The sequence below is a fragment of the Tinamus guttatus genome, unplaced genomic scaffold, assembly GCF_059628265.1.
Source record: "Tinamus guttatus ecotype Peru unplaced genomic scaffold, ASM5962826v1 Tinamus_guttatus_pri_ptg000059l, whole genome shotgun sequence".
In the NCBI taxonomy this organism is placed as follows: Eukaryota; Metazoa; Chordata; class Aves; order Tinamiformes; family Tinamidae; genus Tinamus; species Tinamus guttatus.
The window spans coordinates 1,408,831-1,429,237 of NW_028288593.1; the positions used below are offsets into that span (position 1 = coordinate 1,408,831).

General features: G+C 39.4%; 1 protein-coding gene across 1 annotated transcript in view; it reads left to right on the plus strand.

Annotated features, from left to right (window-relative positions):
- The first annotated feature begins 556 nt into the window (after positions 1-556).
- Positions 557-20,407, plus strand: part of PARP8 (poly(ADP-ribose) polymerase family member 8) — a 103,948-nt gene continuing 84,097 nt past the window's right edge. Inside the window, exons 1-2 of the mRNA XM_088540322.1 lie at positions 557-701; positions 1,203-1,257. Of these exons, the coding sequence (XP_088396448.1) occupies positions 611-701; positions 1,203-1,257 (146 nt within the window). The 5' untranslated portion in view covers positions 557-610. The remainder of the gene's footprint in view (positions 702-1,202; positions 1,258-20,407) is intronic.

Below are 20,407 nucleotides of genomic sequence, written 5' to 3' on the forward strand. Positions count from 1 at the left end.
CCGCGGGGCGCTACGTGCCGGGCCGGCGGCGGCGGGAGGCTCTGCGGCTCTGCAGCCGCAGCGGCCCCGCCGCCCCGCGCCGCCAGGGACCGGCTGCGGGCGCCGCCGCCGCGGGGCTCCCGGCGCCGCCGCTGCTGCGCGGCGGGCGCCGCTGCTGGCCGAGGGGCAGGGATGTGAGCGGGCTGGCTCTGCCACCTCCCCCCTCCCTTTTTTATTTTCCCCTAAAAAAAAAAAAAAGGGCAGATAAAAAAGCCCAGTTACTTCCCCCCCCTTCAAAAAAAAAAAAAAAAAAAAAAAAAAAAAAAACTGCGGGCTGGGAGGTGGGGGGTTCCCGTGTCGCCGTCGCCACCCTCCGCTGGATCTATTGTGAGGGAAGGAGGAAATTGGCATCCGCCGGCAGCGGCGGCACAGCTGGGCGGGCACATCTGGGCATGCAACATCGGCTCCCGCCGCCTGCCGCCGTCCTCCAGCCGGCCGAGCGGGTCGCTTCGGGGCCGGGGGAGAGCTCAGCCAGCCGGCCCCGGGGTCCATCTTTCGGTCCATCAAAAGTGGCAGGGGGTGAGGGGGCTGGGAATAAAGACTGCTTTTTTTTTCCCCTGGGATTTATTTCATGGGGATGTGTTCAAGACAAGAGAGGATTCAGAAGGATATTGACGTTGTGATCCAAAAGTGCAAGGCGGAGAAGGACTGCCTGTTTGCAGGTGAGTTTACGCGCCGGGCGCCAGCTCCGCGACGCGGTGCCCCCCGTGGCCCCCGCCGGGGCCATGGCGAGCGGGGTGGTGGCCGCCGGCATGTGCGCCGCACCGGCCCCCCGCTCTCCCCTTCCCCTCCGCGCCTTCCTCCCCTCCTTCCGAGGGCATGTGAGGGCAGATGCGGCGAGACGGCGGCTGGGAAAGGGGGGGCAGCCCGAATCGGGGAGCGCGGCCACGCGCCGGAGCCTCCGCCGCGGCCTGGCGCGAGGGGCGCGGGTGCTGCCCGCGGAGCCGCCCCGGGCGCGCGGCCGCGCTGCCTGTTGCCGTTCCCGGCCGCGGCAGTTCCCGCGGTTGCCATAGCACCGGGGCACTTGTTGCGAGGGGCTGGAGCGGGGCAGGGGGGCCGCGTTCGCGGGGGTTCGTGGCAGCCCCCCCCGCCTGCCCCGCGACACCCCAGGCCCCGCGGCGGAGCGGGGGTGCCCCGCGGTAACGCGGCCCTTTGTGTTTCAGATTTCAGGTACTCAGACTCCACCTTTACCTTCACCTACATTGGAGGCGCCAAAAGGTACTTCTTTCGCAATCATGACTCCCTACATTTCCTGGTTCTGCAAGACACAGCGATACCGCCCACTGCCAGGCATTCATATATATACATATACATATATCCCCCTTCTTTTTTGCAAGGAGGATCAATAAATGATGTGCGTTCGCCCAAACGTAAACTGAGGAGAAAGTGTTGAGCGAGGTGCTCAGAAAGGTGATCCCGGTTGGAGGAGGCTCATTCCTCTGAGTGCTGCTCCGTGGCACTTCGCTGCTTTTGTTTTTCAGTTTACGTGCGAACATAGAAATTCTGCCACATGTGAGCTTAAATGCAACAAAGGCAACACAACACATGAAATAGGCTAATTCATCTTAAAAAAACATAGGAAGTTATGTTTTTAATTATAAGTAGGCCTAATATCACAGCAGTATCTAATTCTCGTTCATTTGTGAGCCATATTTAGTTTCATGAGAGATGCAAAGCTGTCTGCAGTTGACCAAATTAAACTACTCAGAAAATAAGTAAAATGCCAGTTAGTTTATAGCATAAAAATATTTGTTGTTTTAATTGAATGTTAACTTAGATATTATTTCTAAATAGATCCCAGTTTTTGTGCACTTACACATTTTTAATTACATTTCATCATTTGTTTCATTGGTCTGCTTTCAAAAGAAAGCATTTAAGAGCTCGTATTAGTGGAATTCACGTCTTAGCTTTCCTGGCGTCTAGCTGGCTTTTACTTCATAAGGTATTTGTGGTAACGCTAGGTCATTCTCTTATCAGTTAGTTTTACTAGGTTTGGAAAGACATCCCAGTTTATCTTTTTTATTTTTTCCAGAGTGTTTATCTGGTACGTGTGGCGGTTGTGTTCCTTTCCCAGGGTGGTCAGTTGGAAGTGCTGCGTTCTGGAACCTGATCTTTGCAAGTGAACCCTGCGATGCAGCCAGTGCTCCTGTGGCCATGGGTCCTGCCCTGCGTGGCTCTGCCTGCAGGATCAGGCTTCCACATGGGCCATGGGCTCCTAGGCTGCTTGGAAAACCGCTTTCCCACTTCCCTAGACTACTTCTTCGTGTTGAAGGGAAGGGGACTCCTGTGTTTTTCAGTGGAGCAGAACAGTTTACTCAATAGCCCAGTATCACATGTATTTACAGGTTGCTTAAGTACTATGCTTTAATTTAGGGTTTTAACATATGTTTTGGTTTGGTCTTAATTTAAATGACTGTTTTGGAAAACTTGTTGCAGTTGAAATTAGTTTACAGAAATACTATTTCTTATAATTAAAACAAATTGAGTTTGAAAGTTACTTTGCACTGTTTCGTAATCCAAACATTGCAGCAAGAAACGAAAGCAGGAAATGAGACCTGTCTATTGTTTCTAATTTCCAAGCTGAATTAAGTAAAAAGCCTAAGGGCTTAACCATGGAAAACAAACTGGTTTGCGACATCGAAGCAAAATATAGTAAATTCTACAAGGAGAGACAGAAGAGGGCCTTGCATCTCACAGCCCAGAGTTTATTCTAAGTAAGTTCATCATAAGCTTAGGAAGCTGTTGACTTGAAAGTAGTCACAGGATCTTGCCAATTCAAATTGAACTGTGGTGCAGGAGTTGTGCTTAGAGACATGGATGGAAGTGCATTCGATGGAAATGCATTCAAATTTCACCTCCCTTCCAGTGTTCTAAGGACGTTTAGAAAGAATACTTTAAAATCAGAGTTTCATGTTTTCATTTGTTTTCTTGATTCAGGGTGACTAAGAACATTTTCCAATATTTTTAGTCCTCAGTGGTGTACTGAGTGATGAGCTTATGTAAGCTCTCTTTATGCATAAAATGAAAAAGTGTAAGCCTTGACCATTAAGGATCAAACTTATGTTTCTCATGGCAAGGGTGAGTTTCTTTCTAGAGAAAGAAGGTGACCAAACACTGGTATATTGTAGTAAGTGTAACCTTTGGGTGGGACTTCAGTGTGGGCTCTGCAATGTTTGAGAGTGGTGACTTGTCTGTCATATCTATTCAGGAGGGCTACCTAAAGCTCTTGCACTTGGCCAAGATTTTTTTCCTATAGCGCTGCTACAGCTGTTGACTCTTTGCACAGTGATCCTCTTTTTTGCCTATTGCATTCAGGAATTGTCCCTATATGACAAACCCTCTATTTATTTATGGTGTGCAATTAAGGCCATGGTCTGAATATTATCTTGTGTGCCTTGTTCTGTTATTTCAGATAATTCAGTGTGATGAGTTTATATTTTTCAACCTGACATGAACACAGGCTTTCAAATAAGGGAAAAAGGGAGTATACTCTCAATGTTCAAAAAGGGAAGCAGCTTTAAATCAGAACAGTTGGAATGGTGCGTAAGTAAGATTACGGGATGTGATCAGTACTTGAAGGCTCCCTAGCAATACTTGGAACTAGGTCTTTTTCTTTCCTTCCTTCAGGTGTTGCTTTTTGCCACACAAGCGTTAATGTGTAGTACAGCTTTGCTGTGTCTGCCAGCTATAAGACCAGACCAACACCTCAGAGAAGACAGTTATGTTTTATGTTTAAGAAGGAAAATTCTTGGCTTTCTCCAATCTGAACATACCTGAGGGGTTCCTGTGCATACTGTAGTTGCCAGTAGCGTGTGTTAAGTCCATTTCTTGGCAGTTTCAGTTTGAAAACTTGGAGCCAGATGCTTAGTAAGTCTGTATAAGCCCACGGAAGTCAGTGTATCTATACAATTTTGGTTGTGATGACGAACGTCAATTTTTTAACTGTTAGGTTTGTTTGCGTGAGGTTTTTCTTGTGGGCTTCAACTTCTCTGATTTTATCAGATTTTTTTCCCGTTGCTTGGACTGATTGCACTGCCCCATTTGTACATTAATGCTATTCCAATATTTGGGTGGTGCAAAACCGCATCCCAGAGGCCAAACAGGTAGGCCTGATCCAAAGCACGCGCCTCATAATTTCTGAAGAGTTAATTGGCATTCCCAAAATTAAGTCCTGAACTAAACCTTGATAATGCGACTTAGCTTTTGTTTAACTACGGAGGTTGCAGTGAAGAGCTTCTACTTCTCAGTCCAACTGAGAAGTGTTATCTGTTTTGTTCATTATGTAGACCTGTTCAAACATTTGACCTGTAGGTGGTATTAAGCATTATGTTGAATTAAATAATAAATTGTTTGACAGTGTGGAGATGCTTCCTGGTTTGGGAAGGCTGCATTTAGAAATTTATTATTGCAGCACATCTTTGTGCCTAATATGGACACTAAATGTGAGGGAGATTGTCTGTCAGTTTTATCATTTAAGTATAATTATCAGAAAGTAATAGGTAAGGTAAGAGGTATTTGTTACGAAGTAAGGTGATCATTCAGGTGCTGTGACTATGCAGGATTTCCTCTGCTTTAACTATTTCTGGCAGATTATCAGAAATGGCCGAATTCTTTATGCTTTTTACTGCAGGAACTAAAGAAGACATTGAAGTGTGAACATGTTGAGGCTTTTTCATTTGTTTGTTTTTTAAAGAATCTCTTGTTGCCTTTGTCCCCACCTGTGTCTGTATGAAGCATTGCTTCTCCAGAAGCCCCACAGACTGAACAGAATTGCTGATCTGTCATCTTTCTAATAAAAACGCATGATGCCCTCAAGTTGTTTTCATTTTATATATTATTTGACATGGTTTACATAAGTAGAGCATGGTTGCCCTGAAAAAAAAGACATTTCATTTGTATTTTCTCTCCCCTTTTCTTTTTTGAAGCTAAGCAAGGGCATCATATCAATTCTGAGATATCTCTTTATTCAAATATATACTTAATTTGCATTGGCAGTGAGGGACAGTATCAATAAATGTTGTGCATACGAACATATCTTACACTGCAGCATATTTTAAAGAAACTAGATAAGACCTGTAAGAACTAAACACATAGATTAATTTTGTCAGCAAAATTTACGTCTCCCACTTGCACAGTGGATTCTGATGATCTGCTTTCCTAACATGAACAGAATAATGATTCAAACAGCAATTCTGTGACAATGCATGGGAAGTTGGTTTGGATTTGAAATGATTTGAGAAAATGAGTAAAGATTTTCCGTCTTCTTTATTTTTGCTTAGAGTTAAGGCAAGGTGTTTTGGTTTTTAGTGTTTGGCCTTTGTTATCCATAGAACCATAGAACCCCCATAGGGGTTATCCATAGAATTTATCATTGTAGTACTGCAGATTCTGCGGATTCTCTTGTAAGTGGATGAGTTAATTCCCACCTCAGTGTGGGATATTTCACTTTAGTGAAATATTTCACAGTTAGGGAGCTGTGGCCCTGAGGGGGTAGCTAAATTGCTTGTGGCTAGCTATAATTTGAGACAGAAACAACATATCAGAAGTCCAGGTGCATCATGTCCACTGGGTATTTGAGCCACTTGATAATAAATAGATTCAAATAATTTTTCCCCCAGAGGCTCTTTCAATTTTTAGGGTCATCCCTCCCATTGGTAGTTACATGAATTTAATAAAAGTCTGCCTATGTCAGGGTTCCATTTAATGAATTATTTTGAAATTCTGGTGACATTCTGATAATACTGAAAGCTTTAAATATCAAAAAAAAAGCCTTGAAGAAAATAGTTTGAGGCTAGTTGATGCGCATTTTATCTTAAAGATTACATTCAGTTTGAATGTACTGTGTCAAAAAAGGAAAGGATTGAAAGAGAAAAATGATTCCTTCTGAAAATATCAAAATGGAACATTTTTCTGAACGATTTGATTCTTTTCTTTTTCAAAGTGATCCAGTTTAAGACTTTTTTGAATAGTTAGTTTTAATCTAGCTCATCTGTCTAGTTCACGGAATGACCTTTACTCACTTTAGGAATGGAGGATCAGAAAAAAATTTTGGAAATTCTTTGAAGCAGTGGTGACTAATATGAAAGGATGGCATAAGAAGATGAGAAACTAATGTCTTGGACCTCATTGCACTGAATGGTTTTAGTGTAGCTGGAATCTGCTTCATACAGGTCTGTAAATACAGTAGCTGAAATTTTTGTGCTGGTGTGAGTATAGGTTGTCTTCCACCGCTAACAGTTGCTCACTATGTTCAGCTTAGTATTCAAGATATTAAGTATGTAGTTAGATTTCAAAAATCTCTCTCTGCTACAGTAAGATAGGGATGAAACCTAGATGCACAAAAGTACTTAACTCTCTAATGCTATCCAAAATACCTGAAAAAGTGCATATCCTCTTTCAATTTAAACTTTCCTGTTAATTATGGCTTAGCATTTTTTTTTGTAGGCCTACACATATTTCTGGAGGATATATCTTCAATATGGGGCACCAGTTTATGCTTAGCCATGATCTGCACATCTGATGTGCACTATTATTTTCGTTACTTCATTAAAGATTCTGTAGATTAAGTAATGTTGTAAAAGTACCCAGCCTTGGGTACTTTTAAAAACAATTTTGTGTCAGGTATTAATTATACTTCAGTTTTAAAATCTCTTTAAAGCAAGCATTTCCTACTGTATGAATTCCTGGTAACATACCTATTCTGATTTAATAGTACTTCTAATACTGACAGCATTTAGTATGTACTTGAAACCTACCAGTACACTCAATAATTTTCTTGGTAGATACTACGAGAAATTCAGTAGGTGTAACACAGCAAATTATTCATCCTAAAAAGATGTCTAATAAAACACTATAGTAGAAAAGCAATTAAATGCAACATTAAGGGATTGTGAAAGGCAAAATAACTCTTTTCTACTCATGTTATCGTTGAGCTTTACTTTCTAGATGATCTTGTTTCTGACAGATCCTTCTTGCCTTGCTGTTAGAGAATCACTGGTGTCTGAAATTAACTGAATCCCCGTAAATGAGACAGAGATTTAGGGAGATTATGGTTTTGCAGAGATCGCCTGCTGGTCTGGTATAGTCAGGGACTATCTCCTTTCAGCTAGCTACTGTGGTCATACCAAGAACAATATACTCAAGTTGTGACTGTTTACTTTTCTGTCAATGTGTTTTTAGGCACATAAATGCATGTTTCTGATTTTCAGAAGTGCTGAACTCTCACCACATACTGGTCTCTTTATTACTGCGCATTGCTTAGTGCAACCAAAAACAACAGGTCTTCATGCAGGTTTTTGTTGCTGTATCAGTATATATGCCCGATTGTTTGAATGGTTCATCAGCACTGAGTTTGGAGAATAGACTACAGAAAATGCTTACAGTAACTTCTTCTTTCTCTGCTTTCATTACATATTTAACATATTAAGTACCAAAAATAGATGTGTGGGCTGTCATTGTTAAAGTGTTATTGTGGTAAGACAAATTTAAAAGCTGGATTCACTGAGACAAAATTCTTTTAGATCACTTTGGTATGTATTGGGACTAATGCCACTTCTGATTTTTCCTGTTAGACTCGAATAATATCCCCCAATTTTCACTGCTGAAAATAAAGATCTGAAGATACCTGTTGGCATTTTTTCGATGACTTACTGTGCAGCATATGAATTCTCATCTAAGTCAGTCTAATCACTCAGAATCAAAATATCTGCTTTAATAAGCTTCAGGGAAATTTTAGACTGCTGAGAGAGTTCAGTTTAGTTACAATTAAAACTAAGGAAGAGATGAAATTTGAGTAAATCTGGAAAAGAGTCCAATATATAATTCTGCCTTGATATTAAATAAATCACAGTCAAGAGTATAACTCTTAAGAATTAATGTCCTCCTTGCTACAGGAGGTTGAAGATTTTTACAGCGTGTTTCAGGGAATTGGCCTCAGGTTGGAAAAAGGGAGCTTATTTTATCAGGGTAAAATTGTCTCATAAAGATAAGCTGCTACTATCCAGTGCAGCAGTAGGTTAAAAACCTCCTTGAAAGAAAAGGGACTTAGAAAAGGGACTAAGGGTATGTTCCACTACCACAAGGGCTACACAACTTAATAGATAGATAGATGCCTTGGACATTATGCAAACCAGTGGGAGTAAGTCTTGTCTTGCATGTGCTCAGATTAGGCAAGAGAGAGTAAAAACTATCAGTCAAGTGTTGGAGGATGAGTGTGTTTCCATAGGGTCTACAGATGTGAGTCCTGTAGAAAGTTTTGGCTTATCCTGGCTATTGTAGAAGATTGTGACTTATCCTGGTGTTTACTGTTGAATTGAGTCCCTCTGACAAAGTTTGTCTGAGAGAGGCTTGTGCTGTGCTCAGTAGGGACTTGTCTTGAGTGTAGAATTGAGGACCCGAAGCAAGCTCAAAGGAGCTAGCAAGCCCTCTGCATTGCTCCTTCTAGACTTGCGGCACAGGGAAGGTGCCTGAAAGGAAGACTAGCATGTCTCCTGTCTAATGAAATGGATGGTTGTAAAGGCAGAATGTGAAAAATAACAACATATATTTCCTATATATATATATATGTAAAATAAAAGAACAAGTTCTTTTTGGTTCCACGTCCACGTTTCATCTTGTGGGTTACCAAATGCTGTCTTGGAATCCTGGTTTCATAAATGTTACTTTAAATTACTATTTTGTCTTATGGTTATAGATAAGGATTTTTCATATTTTAAGAGCAAAGCCAGAAGCCAGGATAACTTCTCACTATTCAATTGGCTTGTTTATCCTAAAAAGGTTGGTACCTTCCTGACAAAGGATACCTGTATGACAGACAGCATTTCTCTCAAGTAGGAAAAATAGCCTAAACGATAGACATGGTATTCCAGGTCATTAATGTTTCTGTAAATGATAGGATATTTTATTTTAGTCATTGTTCTGCTTATTCTGCTTCATTCTTCTTCCCCTTTTAATGCTGAAAAAAAAGTCTTTATGGGGAGCTCTCACCTCTCCATAATCATACATACAGTAAGATATAAAAATAATTAGTATGCCTTTCTGGCGGATTAGGAACCAGAGTTGTTAAAGGTGTTAAAACTAGGAAGCCCTTTATTGTCATGAAAGTACTTACTGAGGGTCAATTACAGCTGTGTAAATCCAGACTAATTCCACTAATGTGATGGGGCTCACTTGGGTCTACAGCAGCATTATTGAATTTTTCATTTGGCTGTGACTCTACTTGTTGTGAATGGAAATTCAGGTGATGTTTTCACACTGGAGGACTTAGAAGACCAGTGTCGTGTTTTCATACTCCCACCTTTGAAGATATATTCTCATTTTGGGTACTTTCGTTGGTGGCAGGAGATCTGTAATTTATCTAAGGAAAAAAGCTCTCTTTCATGCATTCTTATCAAGTCACTGTCATTGCAGAGGACAAAGACAGAAGGCCAGTTGTCAAACCTATGCTCTTCCTGTATCAGCCCTACAATCCAAAAAACGTGTTGTAAACGAGTCCCTTTTTAAGAACATAATTTGCCAGGCCATATGAAAAACTCATCACCCTCACTTGCTCAGAATCAGCATTAATTCTTAAATTAAGTCTCAAAATGGTTTCAGAGCTTTTGTAGATGCAACCATCAGTTGAAATAGAAATGATAATTACTGAATTATTGGCTTAATTCTTATATGTGCATGTGACTAAAAGTGTAATGATAGCTTTAAAACAGTGTGAAATCTGATCATACCTATCTCTATATGTGTCTATTATATATATTTCTATATATATATCTGTTATCATACATATATTTGCTCAAAATAGTGGCGATAAAAGAACTGTATTATGTAGTATTTCAGACCAAAATATAAAACCTCCAAATATTAAAAACTTGTGGAAAAATATACATTTAATTACCAGCTTAATGCAGTAGTTATGGATACTAACTTCAGATTGTCTAATGGTTTAACAAAGTTTTATGAATTTTACATTTCAGTATATTACATGTTTTATCACCATAGCTGTAATGAGGTCACAGCTGAAAATTGAGCTTATTAATTATTTTCTTTTAAGAAGGTAAGTGTAAGAGAATTATTTTGCTATAAAGATTTCCAACGGTCATATAGAAGAAGGCTTATTAGGCTTGGAATAAAATTTCAGTAGTAGGCTTTTGTGGATTTGCATGTTGAAAAAGGACTCATGTTTTACCAGTGGATGACCAGAAGAGTGAAATTGGATGTGTCTAGGCGGCAACAGGAGGAACATAACCTCTGAAAGGTTATCTCCTTGGGCATATGCTGATTTTGTTAACTCAGGCCAAGAGAAGTTTTAAATTAGCTAGTATTGATCTCTAGAGTACCAAGTAAAGAGCTGCAGTAATGAGCCTACCAAAGATGCAAGTTCTCCTGCCTTCAGCAGACTTATTTGCACATGCTTCGTGTTGCTACAGGTGTCTGTATTGCACAAAAGGAATGTAACATTTGGTGTATCAAACTGCTTTCTCAATGTTCCCTTTGCCAAATTTAGCTATTGATTGGAATTTTTATATGAACCTGGTGAACTCTGGTTAACTCTGTGCTACCTTTATTACTGAAGTAAAATTGCATGAGATTAGCCACTACCAATTGAGTTGGTGTTACCTTGTTTTGCTAGATAATATTGATCTGAAAAAGACCTTACAAATTCCATTTTTTGGGTATTACATGTTTTCTTCTTTCTTATTTTCTTGTTACTCCCATTCAAAATGACAAATTGCATCAAAGTCCTTTATTTACTGGATTTAGTTGTGTATAGTGAATTAGAAGAAATGCATTTTCCCTCTGAACCACCCTTTTGGGAATGGGTAGGAGGAGGGAGACTTCAGGCTCTTTCAGTACGTAAATTTATATATTACTGATATATGTTTATTTGTTTTAGATTGTACCAACCTTTAGATTGTACCTCTAATGATTGGTTTCCGTATTGTTTGATGTTTGGAAATCAAAAAATACATGTTAAAAAGTACTTTATAAAAAGCCTGCTATTTATTTAGGCAGGAAGAAACACACTGTGGTTCTGTGGTTCAGCTAATAACTGACCTTTGCCAAGGACAACACAAGCACTGAGATACGGAGAGTAAATACTTTTTATATCTAGCAGTGCCTGGCTTCCAAGGCAGGAGTGGATTCACGGAAGACTCTGGCCTCCTAGGGTGCTAATAAGGATTAGGCATCGCTGTCTATGAGGGGAGCAGGAGTCGCAGTTACATGAGTCAGGATGAAGACTGCAAAGGCTATAGCTTATTCTGCTGAAGGACATAAACTCATAATCATGTAGGGTCAAGAAAAGCTCTTACCCAAGCTACCAGCTCCTTTCTCCTCTCCCTTATGAATACAGCGTAACGAGGCAGGCGCAGGGTGAGTCAGGTCTTTGAAGATTCGAATCAGGCCTCTGGATAGGTGCGGTGTCTAGTCTGGCATGGCCATTCCCAGGTGGGCTTCTAGGGGCATTTTAGAGTATGTAACAGTCACACTGGAGAAGTGTTTTTCATCAGTTCCGAGCAAGCTATCACAAATTACAGATACTAATAAGCATTTTGCTATTAGTCTAGCACATTTTCATCTGTAATTTATTCCAGTTATTTCTCTGTTGTATGTTATATGAGGTAACATTATCCATATTCTCTGGTGATATAAATTGACAAATTACTGTTGAATGCAGTAAAATCATGCCAATTTATAGCATTGAGGATCTGATCTATAATTATATTCATCTTGTTAAAGATGTTTAACTAGAGAAAAGCTAAATATAAATGTAATACATATCTCATATTGACATCTAGTAAAATAGTTGAATGTGTAAGTGTGAATACATAGCAAAGCGAAATTACACATTATCCATGTTTGCATATTAGATAGCAGGTAAGGACCAGCTTCCTGGAAGCTGACAAAGGGAGATATAAATTATGGTCTTTGGGAATGACTTGTGTTGAAAGCGGAGGGGAAAATGGGTGAAGTGGTAGAAACTTGAGTGTTTCTCACATGACGAGCAGGTGCTCTCTGCTGTGTGGTCCTGGAGTCTCAGGTTTGAACCCAGTGCAATCCCACCAGCAAAGGCATGAGCCAAGGCGCTGCAGTGGTCTCTCTTCTTGCTGTTGGTGCCCAGGTGAGCTCAACAAGGTCCTCCCCTGTCTGTGTGCAGCGTGGATGTTCCCACAGCATCACTGTGGCCTAGGGAAGGTCCCAGCCCCTGGGAAATGTTCCCTGTGTGGTCCCCCTTGGGGGGTGATGGCAGATACAGTGTCATGCCAATCCCAGTCACGTCCTTTCCATTTCTGACCGTGCCACTGGTCCGCATGAGTTCCTAACAACATTTCTTTGCATTCGTTCTCACATTGTAGTTTTCCAATTTCTTTCTTCTGGCCTTTTATTTTCCAGGGGTGCTTTGCATATGGGTTTATTCTGGCAAAAAATAGCATCTGTTATGTTCATATTGTTAAAGCAGAGAAGAATGAAATATTTCGTCATCAGTAACTACTGAGCTATACTCTGTAGAAATGCAGAGTATTGATCATGTATTTCTTAGTTCTCTTCCTTCACACTCACATATAAATATATATATATATATATCCTAAATGCTTATTTCTGTTCTTGGGAAGTTTCACCAGAATGGTGAAAGGGATGCTCAGATTTTTAATCAGAGTGATCACATGTTCATTGGTGTTTGCTATTCTGTTTCTGATATCTAATATGCGAGTGGATAGGAAAAAATCATTGTTGAAATAATTGGCAGCTGCAATCTGAGCTGTTTGTTGAGTTAGATTTAAAAATCTGTATTAACTGGGATGTTCTTTGAATTTCTATTTTACCTGAGTAAAACTCAGCAGAGATTTCTAGAAATAACAGTATTTTGGCTCTTCTGCTGTTGCTGCTGCACAGTATAGCAACATAGCTTGGACAAATAAAAGACTTAAATTCTTACGAATAACAGAAAATGTCTTAAATAGAACCCTGTAGCAAATAAGAAAATAGATACTGCTTTATATGGTTTCCCATTCCTCTGTTTGTGGGAGGAATTGAAATTGAAATTGTTCGTTTGAAAACATTCCCCCTGGACCTTCAGAAAGACTGCTCCAGTGCCTGTTTTTTAATTCTGTACTGTTCAATATAGAAATCCTTCTGATACTTCCATCAGGAGCAACACATACTTTTTTAGGCACATGGTGCTATTGGTTGCAATTCTGGGCTTGCAGGGTGTTTGGTACTTGCTTTGAGGAGCATTGCAACATCCTTTTCATGTGTTTGTCCATTAATAATATTGGTATTTCCTCAATTTTTTTACCATCTCTGATGTCAGTGGAGGTTTTCTTTCGTTGTTTTTTTTTATTGGTGATGATTTGTGAGACAGATGAAAGTGTTTTCCCTCTTTGTGCTGTAGCCCAGCTGGTGAGGTTTCGCTGGCGTGAGCCAGGCTACTTGGATACATCTGGGCTTTTGGTTACAGGCAGGATTTAAAAGCAGATTTGCCTGGTGTGCAGGTCACCACCGGGGCTGGCAACGTGCCAGGGTGGCGCAGGCACCTCCGAGCTGCCCAGTGCCACCCGTGCTGGGACAGGCCTTGGTCATGACAGCAAAGGGTAAGCTAAGTAAGTAATAAAGTGAGATGAGGGAATTTTATGCAGCAGCAAACAGGGGGAGTACCTTGAGTTCTCTGCCTGTGAAATTTGGAAAAAAACAAGTTCAGGATGTATTGCAGCCTCTTCTCTTTGGCTTTCAGAGGGCTCCGAGTTCTTGAGGTTGAACATAGAGGATTTCCTCCTCGTGAGGAGCTGAGCAGAGAATAGTTCTTTTCAATTACAGATTTTATAGAGAACCTAATGTGCAGAAGCCTGCAGCATATGCAGCCACTCCGGACTGTAGCGAATGCGTGCGTGCGTGTTCATTTCAGACAAGTGGTGCCAGCTCACTCTGCACTGTTCCGTCCTTTGTTCCTGCTCAGAATTTTTATAGCTCTGAATACATTTGTAACGCTTCATAATTATATATATATTTTTTTTCTCTGATTAAAATCTGCGTGCATTTTTTAAATGTACATGCGGATTAGTTATAGCCCTCAATTTCCTGGTAGGTTGCCGCAGTGGCCGGGAGCGTGGCAGCGGTTCTGCACCAGCACTCCTGGGAGTGCTAATGTGTGACCGTACATGTTAGATCCGTGTAACAGGAGAAGGTTTCCTGTTTCCTTGTTGTTGTTGCTGTTGCGTGAAGGGCTAGAGAAAAGAAACCTGAAGGGAGTGGTAAAAAGAAAAGACGTTGGTCCACATTCAGCTCTGACTTAGTGCAAAGCAGTAGCAATTTCACTGACCTCAGTTTTGGCTGTATTTAGAAATACATCTTTATAAAATTTTGTGCTAAATGATAGAGACAAAATGAGCCGATATTTACTGCAGTACTTTCGTCTTCAATTAATACACTTAGCTCTAAAAGATAATATCTGTTAACCTATGTATTTTCTCTGTAAATTGTTTTCCTTTTTTTTTTTTTGTGATAATGAATGATCTTGGCAGGAAATTGAAGCCAGGTATGCTACATATGGCAACATTATTCCTTCAGAGATATATTGGCAGGTTTTGTTTCACTATATTTAGATGACTGAGGAGGATCAATGCAACATATTCTAATATTTCCAAATAAAATTAAAAATATAAATTATGAATGTGTTTGACAAGCATTAAAGCATCAAGTATATAAAATAGGCACACCGGTCTGTCCCTGGTATTTTGAAGTTTCTTGTTACATTGCAATACACAGCTCTAGAATTCCAATCACATTGATTAGGATCTTATTAAGAGAGAATCTTTTAGATTACATTTCAGACTTCAGGGTGATTTCAATGACTAGTAATCTCAGTATGCTTGTGATTAACTAGATAATGTTCTTTAGTGAAAAATTTTTGAATTATCAGATGAATGTTTAGGTGATGCAGGAACTTCCGAGCTTAGATTATTTCTACTTTGAAGTCAATTGCCCAGAACTGCAGGGTATGTATTATTGTGGTCCTTGGTAAACTCTGGGAGATCATCACATAAACATTCCCATTCTGATGCTGATTGGTATTTTGACTAGAAAAAGTTTCTGCATTTAGTCTGTTTCTCTGTACTTCAAGACTATGTAAATTGAGATATGAGCCAAGCTAATAAGAAAGTGCAGTGTAATTTCCTATATATGGTTATATTTTGCCCTTATCATTACACTGATTTCGCTTAGAGATTATTGGAGTAACCCAGACAAATATGTGTGGCCAAGTTTCATTTTGGAATAGTCCCATTTATCGTCCAAATTGCTTTGATGTGTTTTGCTGACTTATTGCATATAGCTGCAGTCATCTGCATAAAACCGAAGTAACAATATTGGTTTTATTTGCACTTTAAGAGCTTAATGCTATCTATTTCTCTGGTGATCTATCTATCTGAAAAACCCTCCTTATGTTTTTATATAATATATATTTATTTACAGAGGCTTCAAATACATGGTGTTTCCTTTTTGAGTATTATTATCATTAACACTGACCATCTTACATACTGAATAACATTGTGAGAGAAGAATAACTATCATCAGTGGACTATCCATTAGTTATGCTTTGAAGGATTCTGCTTCATCCAAGATTCGTTTCACATTTTTCCAACATGTGATGTTCAATATTTATGCTTCTGATATAAACGTATGTTTATAATAGGAAGTTGGGTTACTGAACTTTCAGCTTTTATTATTTCATAACCAAATACTTCACAGGTACAGCAGTAAAATGGCAAATGATACTGCAGAGGTATCTTGAGAAAAAACTTGGTGAAAACACTGACTTTTAAGAACAAAGTCTAAGACTTTTCTTTTATATGGAAAGTGAAGATGGCTGAATATACTAGTAAGATTGCAGTGCAGTGTTTGTGTCAGAAAAACTTACATCTTTTGTACCATTCTCAAAATTTCTGTGAAATGAAATTTGTTCATTTGCTATTGCACCTGACTGATTACACATACTGGCTGTATATCTAATTCACTCTACGTACTAGCGACTAGTTAATGTGATCTTCATTTAGATAAGCCTGTTATCATACCTGACATAGACCTTATAAATTCATTGAATAAAGAGGGTTTATCCAAAGGTAGAAAAAGCTATCGGGCTTATGTCAGGATAAACACCTCTGAAGGAATTTATGTGCACCATCTCCTATCAGGACAGTTGAAGCTTCAGGTATTTATGCACCTGTTTTGTCCCAAAATACAACTGAATGTTTTGTGGTAGTGGTTCCCTTTCTTTTAGTAGTTTCAGAGGCTGATCTGGAGGACGTTTTGAGAATGCATTTTTCCTGAAGTCCCCTGGGTAAAGGAACACGTAATTTGCAGATTATTATTATACTTCGTTGTGGCACTGTGCAGCTTTTCAAGCATCGTGATTAAGCTGTTGTACCTGCCCTAAAACCAGAACTGGAGCTGTCTGAGGAACCCATTGCCTGAAAGTTTCTTAAAACCTCTGCATTGTCCAATTTGTTTTTCATTTGCCATCTCACCATGGAGGGGTTGAAAGTTTTTGTCCCAAGATCCTTTAATATTTTGTAAGTCTATTACTAGTTCTGTAACACCACTTGGACACAGATGCTCCTGGGTAGGCTCCAGAGCAGAAATACAGATGCTTAGGAAACTTTGCTGATTAGAAACATAGGTGACAAAAGATCCCTTAATGAGCTTTCTCTCTTCTGTCTCTGGGCTCAGCTAATGATTTCCTTTTGTGAAGTGAAACACATCTGACATCAGTTGACATGGCTTCATGTGTTTTTTAATGGAATCTTGCTCTAAATCCATCTTTCAGTAGTTGCAAGATTCTTGCTTTGCTGTGATCTTTTGAGTAAAATGACAATTGCAGCTCCAATATGCCATCCGTGTGAGATTCTGGAGCCACTGGATTGTGAAGATAGATGTGCAAGTCCCTGACCTCTAGGATATACTTCATTGGTTTAAAAAAAAAAAAAAATTTCATTGTTGAAGTCTGTGTATTTCAGATCCCCAAATAAATACATTTCTGTTTTACAACTTCTTTCAAACTGCCATGGTGCAACATTGTTTATAAGCAGTTTCTGTTCCTGATGATACCTGTTTACAGTTGGAGATAATAGAGAATGAGGTCTAGATTATCTTTTGTAGATGTGTATTGCATTGATGAAACAGTGTAATCTAATCACAAGCTTATGAACCCTAGGAATTGCACTGTATGCATGCTAATACTTTCACTTATATATTTGAAGACATGTTTAAGACAGTATTGATGATATAGGGCAAAATGACTTACAGTTGCATCCCAGAAGACATCTGTGGATTTCAATGTTAGAAGTTCTGCTTAGTCAATTTTAAAGCAATATGATTATGCAAATCCTGCCCTAATGTAGCTTGAGCCTCTGTCTCACAACTGAAGGAAGGCTGCTGTCACATTTCATTAAGTAGTCTGCAGATGGAAAGGCTTAGTGGCATCAGGGGAGACTGTGGACATCACTGCCTTCACTGAGATGCTTTGGGACATTGTGTGATTAACACTCACTCATCATCCCTTGTGTGCCTTCATGCCTTCCAACAGCTACATGAATTGAAAATCTAAATTTGGTCATATATCATCCTAGATATATGTAAGCAATTTTCAGGGTGTGCAGGAGTAACCTTACTGCATTCAGAGACAGAATTGCTGTAGAGAAGGCCTGGAGGAAAGACACTATGAAAAAGTGGTGTAGAATCTGGAGGAGAACAAGGAGCAGAAGATGTCTGGATACTGAGGAAGGTGACAGAGAGAGGCATGTACATTGGAAGGAGAAATGGGAAAACAAGTGTAAGCTTGAATGAGGGGAAAAAAAATGCTACCAATATCTGAGATGATCTGAGAAAAGATTGCATCTGAAGTAAAAATAGGAACTCTCTGGAGAAAAGAGATTTTAGAATGTGGTGTGTTCTTAAGAAATGGACATCAAAATGATTAAAATAGGCTAGAAAATGGAGTAAAGAGCAATACAGTTTGCTGCTATATTTGTAGGAATCAAAACAGGCTACAGAAAATAGAAATAAAATCCTCAGAATAGTCTGTAATTGGCTATGTAGCCTGTGCAGCTATATAAAATATAGCATTCTTTTTTCTTAAAATGTGTTACACATTTGCACATAAGTGCATACATTTACATACTATAAGAAATCTCATAATGTTGGCAGGGCAGGACACATGCCTTTCTCTTGCTAATTTTTAAGGTCTTGCTTTAAAGCATGGGACCTCCAAGTCTTGCAAAGATGTGTATATTTTTTCATATGGGTAAAGAGCTTAGTTTAGTCTAGACATTTTTTTAAAATACTCAAGGTAGCTATACCCAGTTTGAGAAGCTTCCACTGAAACAGTGTGGTCATAGGCAACTGAAAAGGATTTTTTTTTTTTAATAGCGGCATTGTGAACTGTGTTAGGCACCATGAAGAGATTAGAATTTGGCTTTACTTTCAATTGTGTCACTTTAACTTAAAAGTTTTATTGCAAACTGTAACAGCAATGATTAGATCTAACTCTTGGCTGAACTAGCATTTTCATTTCAGGCAAACAATTTAAAATTGTATTAACTATAGAACAGCTTTTGGCCCTGTGTAGCCTGGATTTCCTATTAAAATACTTAGCGGCAGTATGAAAACTGAACATGTGCATGCTTGTATATGCATACAAGATGAGAGAGAGGTTTGTAACATCTGTCTAATTGTCAGTGGGATTTTAAATATGAATTGCAATCCAGATCCACATAAATTTTCTAGGATGAAGAGATTATAGTGGTCCTCAGATAAGGATTCAGAACGAAGTCTACAGAAGTATGTGGAGATTGTGGTAGACTGAATGATAGAAGCTGCAGTTGGGTATGGATCTATTGCTGTCTCTGTTACACATATTTTAAAAGAAGCTCCCATATATTATGCTTTTGCTCCAGAAGTTACCCAATTAAGACAAGAATTGGCATCACTAGAAAGGTAATATCTCTGGTGTTTTTTCAAAGTCTCTTTTCAAATGGAGAAGTTCACAGCACATACTGATATGGCTTGCCTCCTGACACTGGACCTTGCTTTGATACTGAAAACTCATGAACGTACGGACTAAAGGAATGTGAGTGCAAGTTCCCTAAGTTCCTGTTTGCTCTTGTGCACTGACAGTGGCATTTGAGAGATTTTTTGCTCCCACAGGAAGATGAAGAAGGAAATAATTTGCTAATTACTTCTCAGCTCAGCAGGTCCCTTTCTGCCTTCACTAATGACATTTAAATTGGGAACAATTTCCTTTGAAATCAATAATTTTGAGTGTAAGTATAACCAAGCAAGAAGAGAAGAAACTTGTTATGTTTGAATATTTTGGTATGCTGCTTTTCTCACATCTCTGACTTTGATCCTAAATTATAATAGTTCCTACTTATCTGGATTCACATAAAATCAAGAAAAATGTTTTAATGCATAATTGAAAATTGTTCAACAAGTATTTGTATTTGTTCCTAAAACTGCTTTAATTTCTAGACCTCATGTTTCTTACAGATGTAGTCACTAAGTCTGAATGAAACAAAGGTCTGTCTTGTTGAAGTGAAAAAAAGAGGGGCACTGTTTAGGGAAATTAAGTCAGTTCTGAGTAGTATTCTCTCTTTTATTTTTCATAAGATTTATTTAATGACCAAAAGATATTTTGCCTCCGCTGTTTCACTTTGGAGTATTAAAGTAAGCCTCCAGAACTTGTGCGTGACAGACGTGGAGAAAGCATGTCTGAGGAAGAATCTGTTTTACTTCAAATCTTTCTTTTTAATTTAAAAAAAAATAATTCATTTAATTTCTAGTAGCAATAGGAACTCACGGACATTCAGTGGACCTGGAAGATGAATGAGATTTTTATGATGTTGTGGGTTTAATCCATCAGTACTGAAACACGGTAAAATGAAAACTTACATTCCTATTTCTGCTTTAGTTGAATACATTTCCTAAAGAGAAGTGTCTGACGTGCGCTCAGAGCAGTGCGGTGCTGTGCATTACGGCCCATCATTCGCTTGCTCTCTGAAGGCAGCAGTAGGGCCATTAGCAGCATGACTGCAATTCTTCAAAGAATTGCCGTTTCTGAGAGAGTAGGAACAAGATTTGGGGAAAGAGCTGCTGCCAGTGGTGTTTAACATAGTCCCTTCAAAAATGTTCCCTTAAAATCTTCTGCTGAAACTGCATGATCACTGAAGTCTCTTGGAAGTCCCATTTCCAAAGCAGAACGGCTGTACTTTCCATGCAGCAACATTCCATGCAGAACTGCTGTGTCTGAATGGCAAGATACATGGTCATGCTCTTGCTGTGTTGTGTTGGAAACCCATATGTTTAGTTACTCTCTGCACCAAGA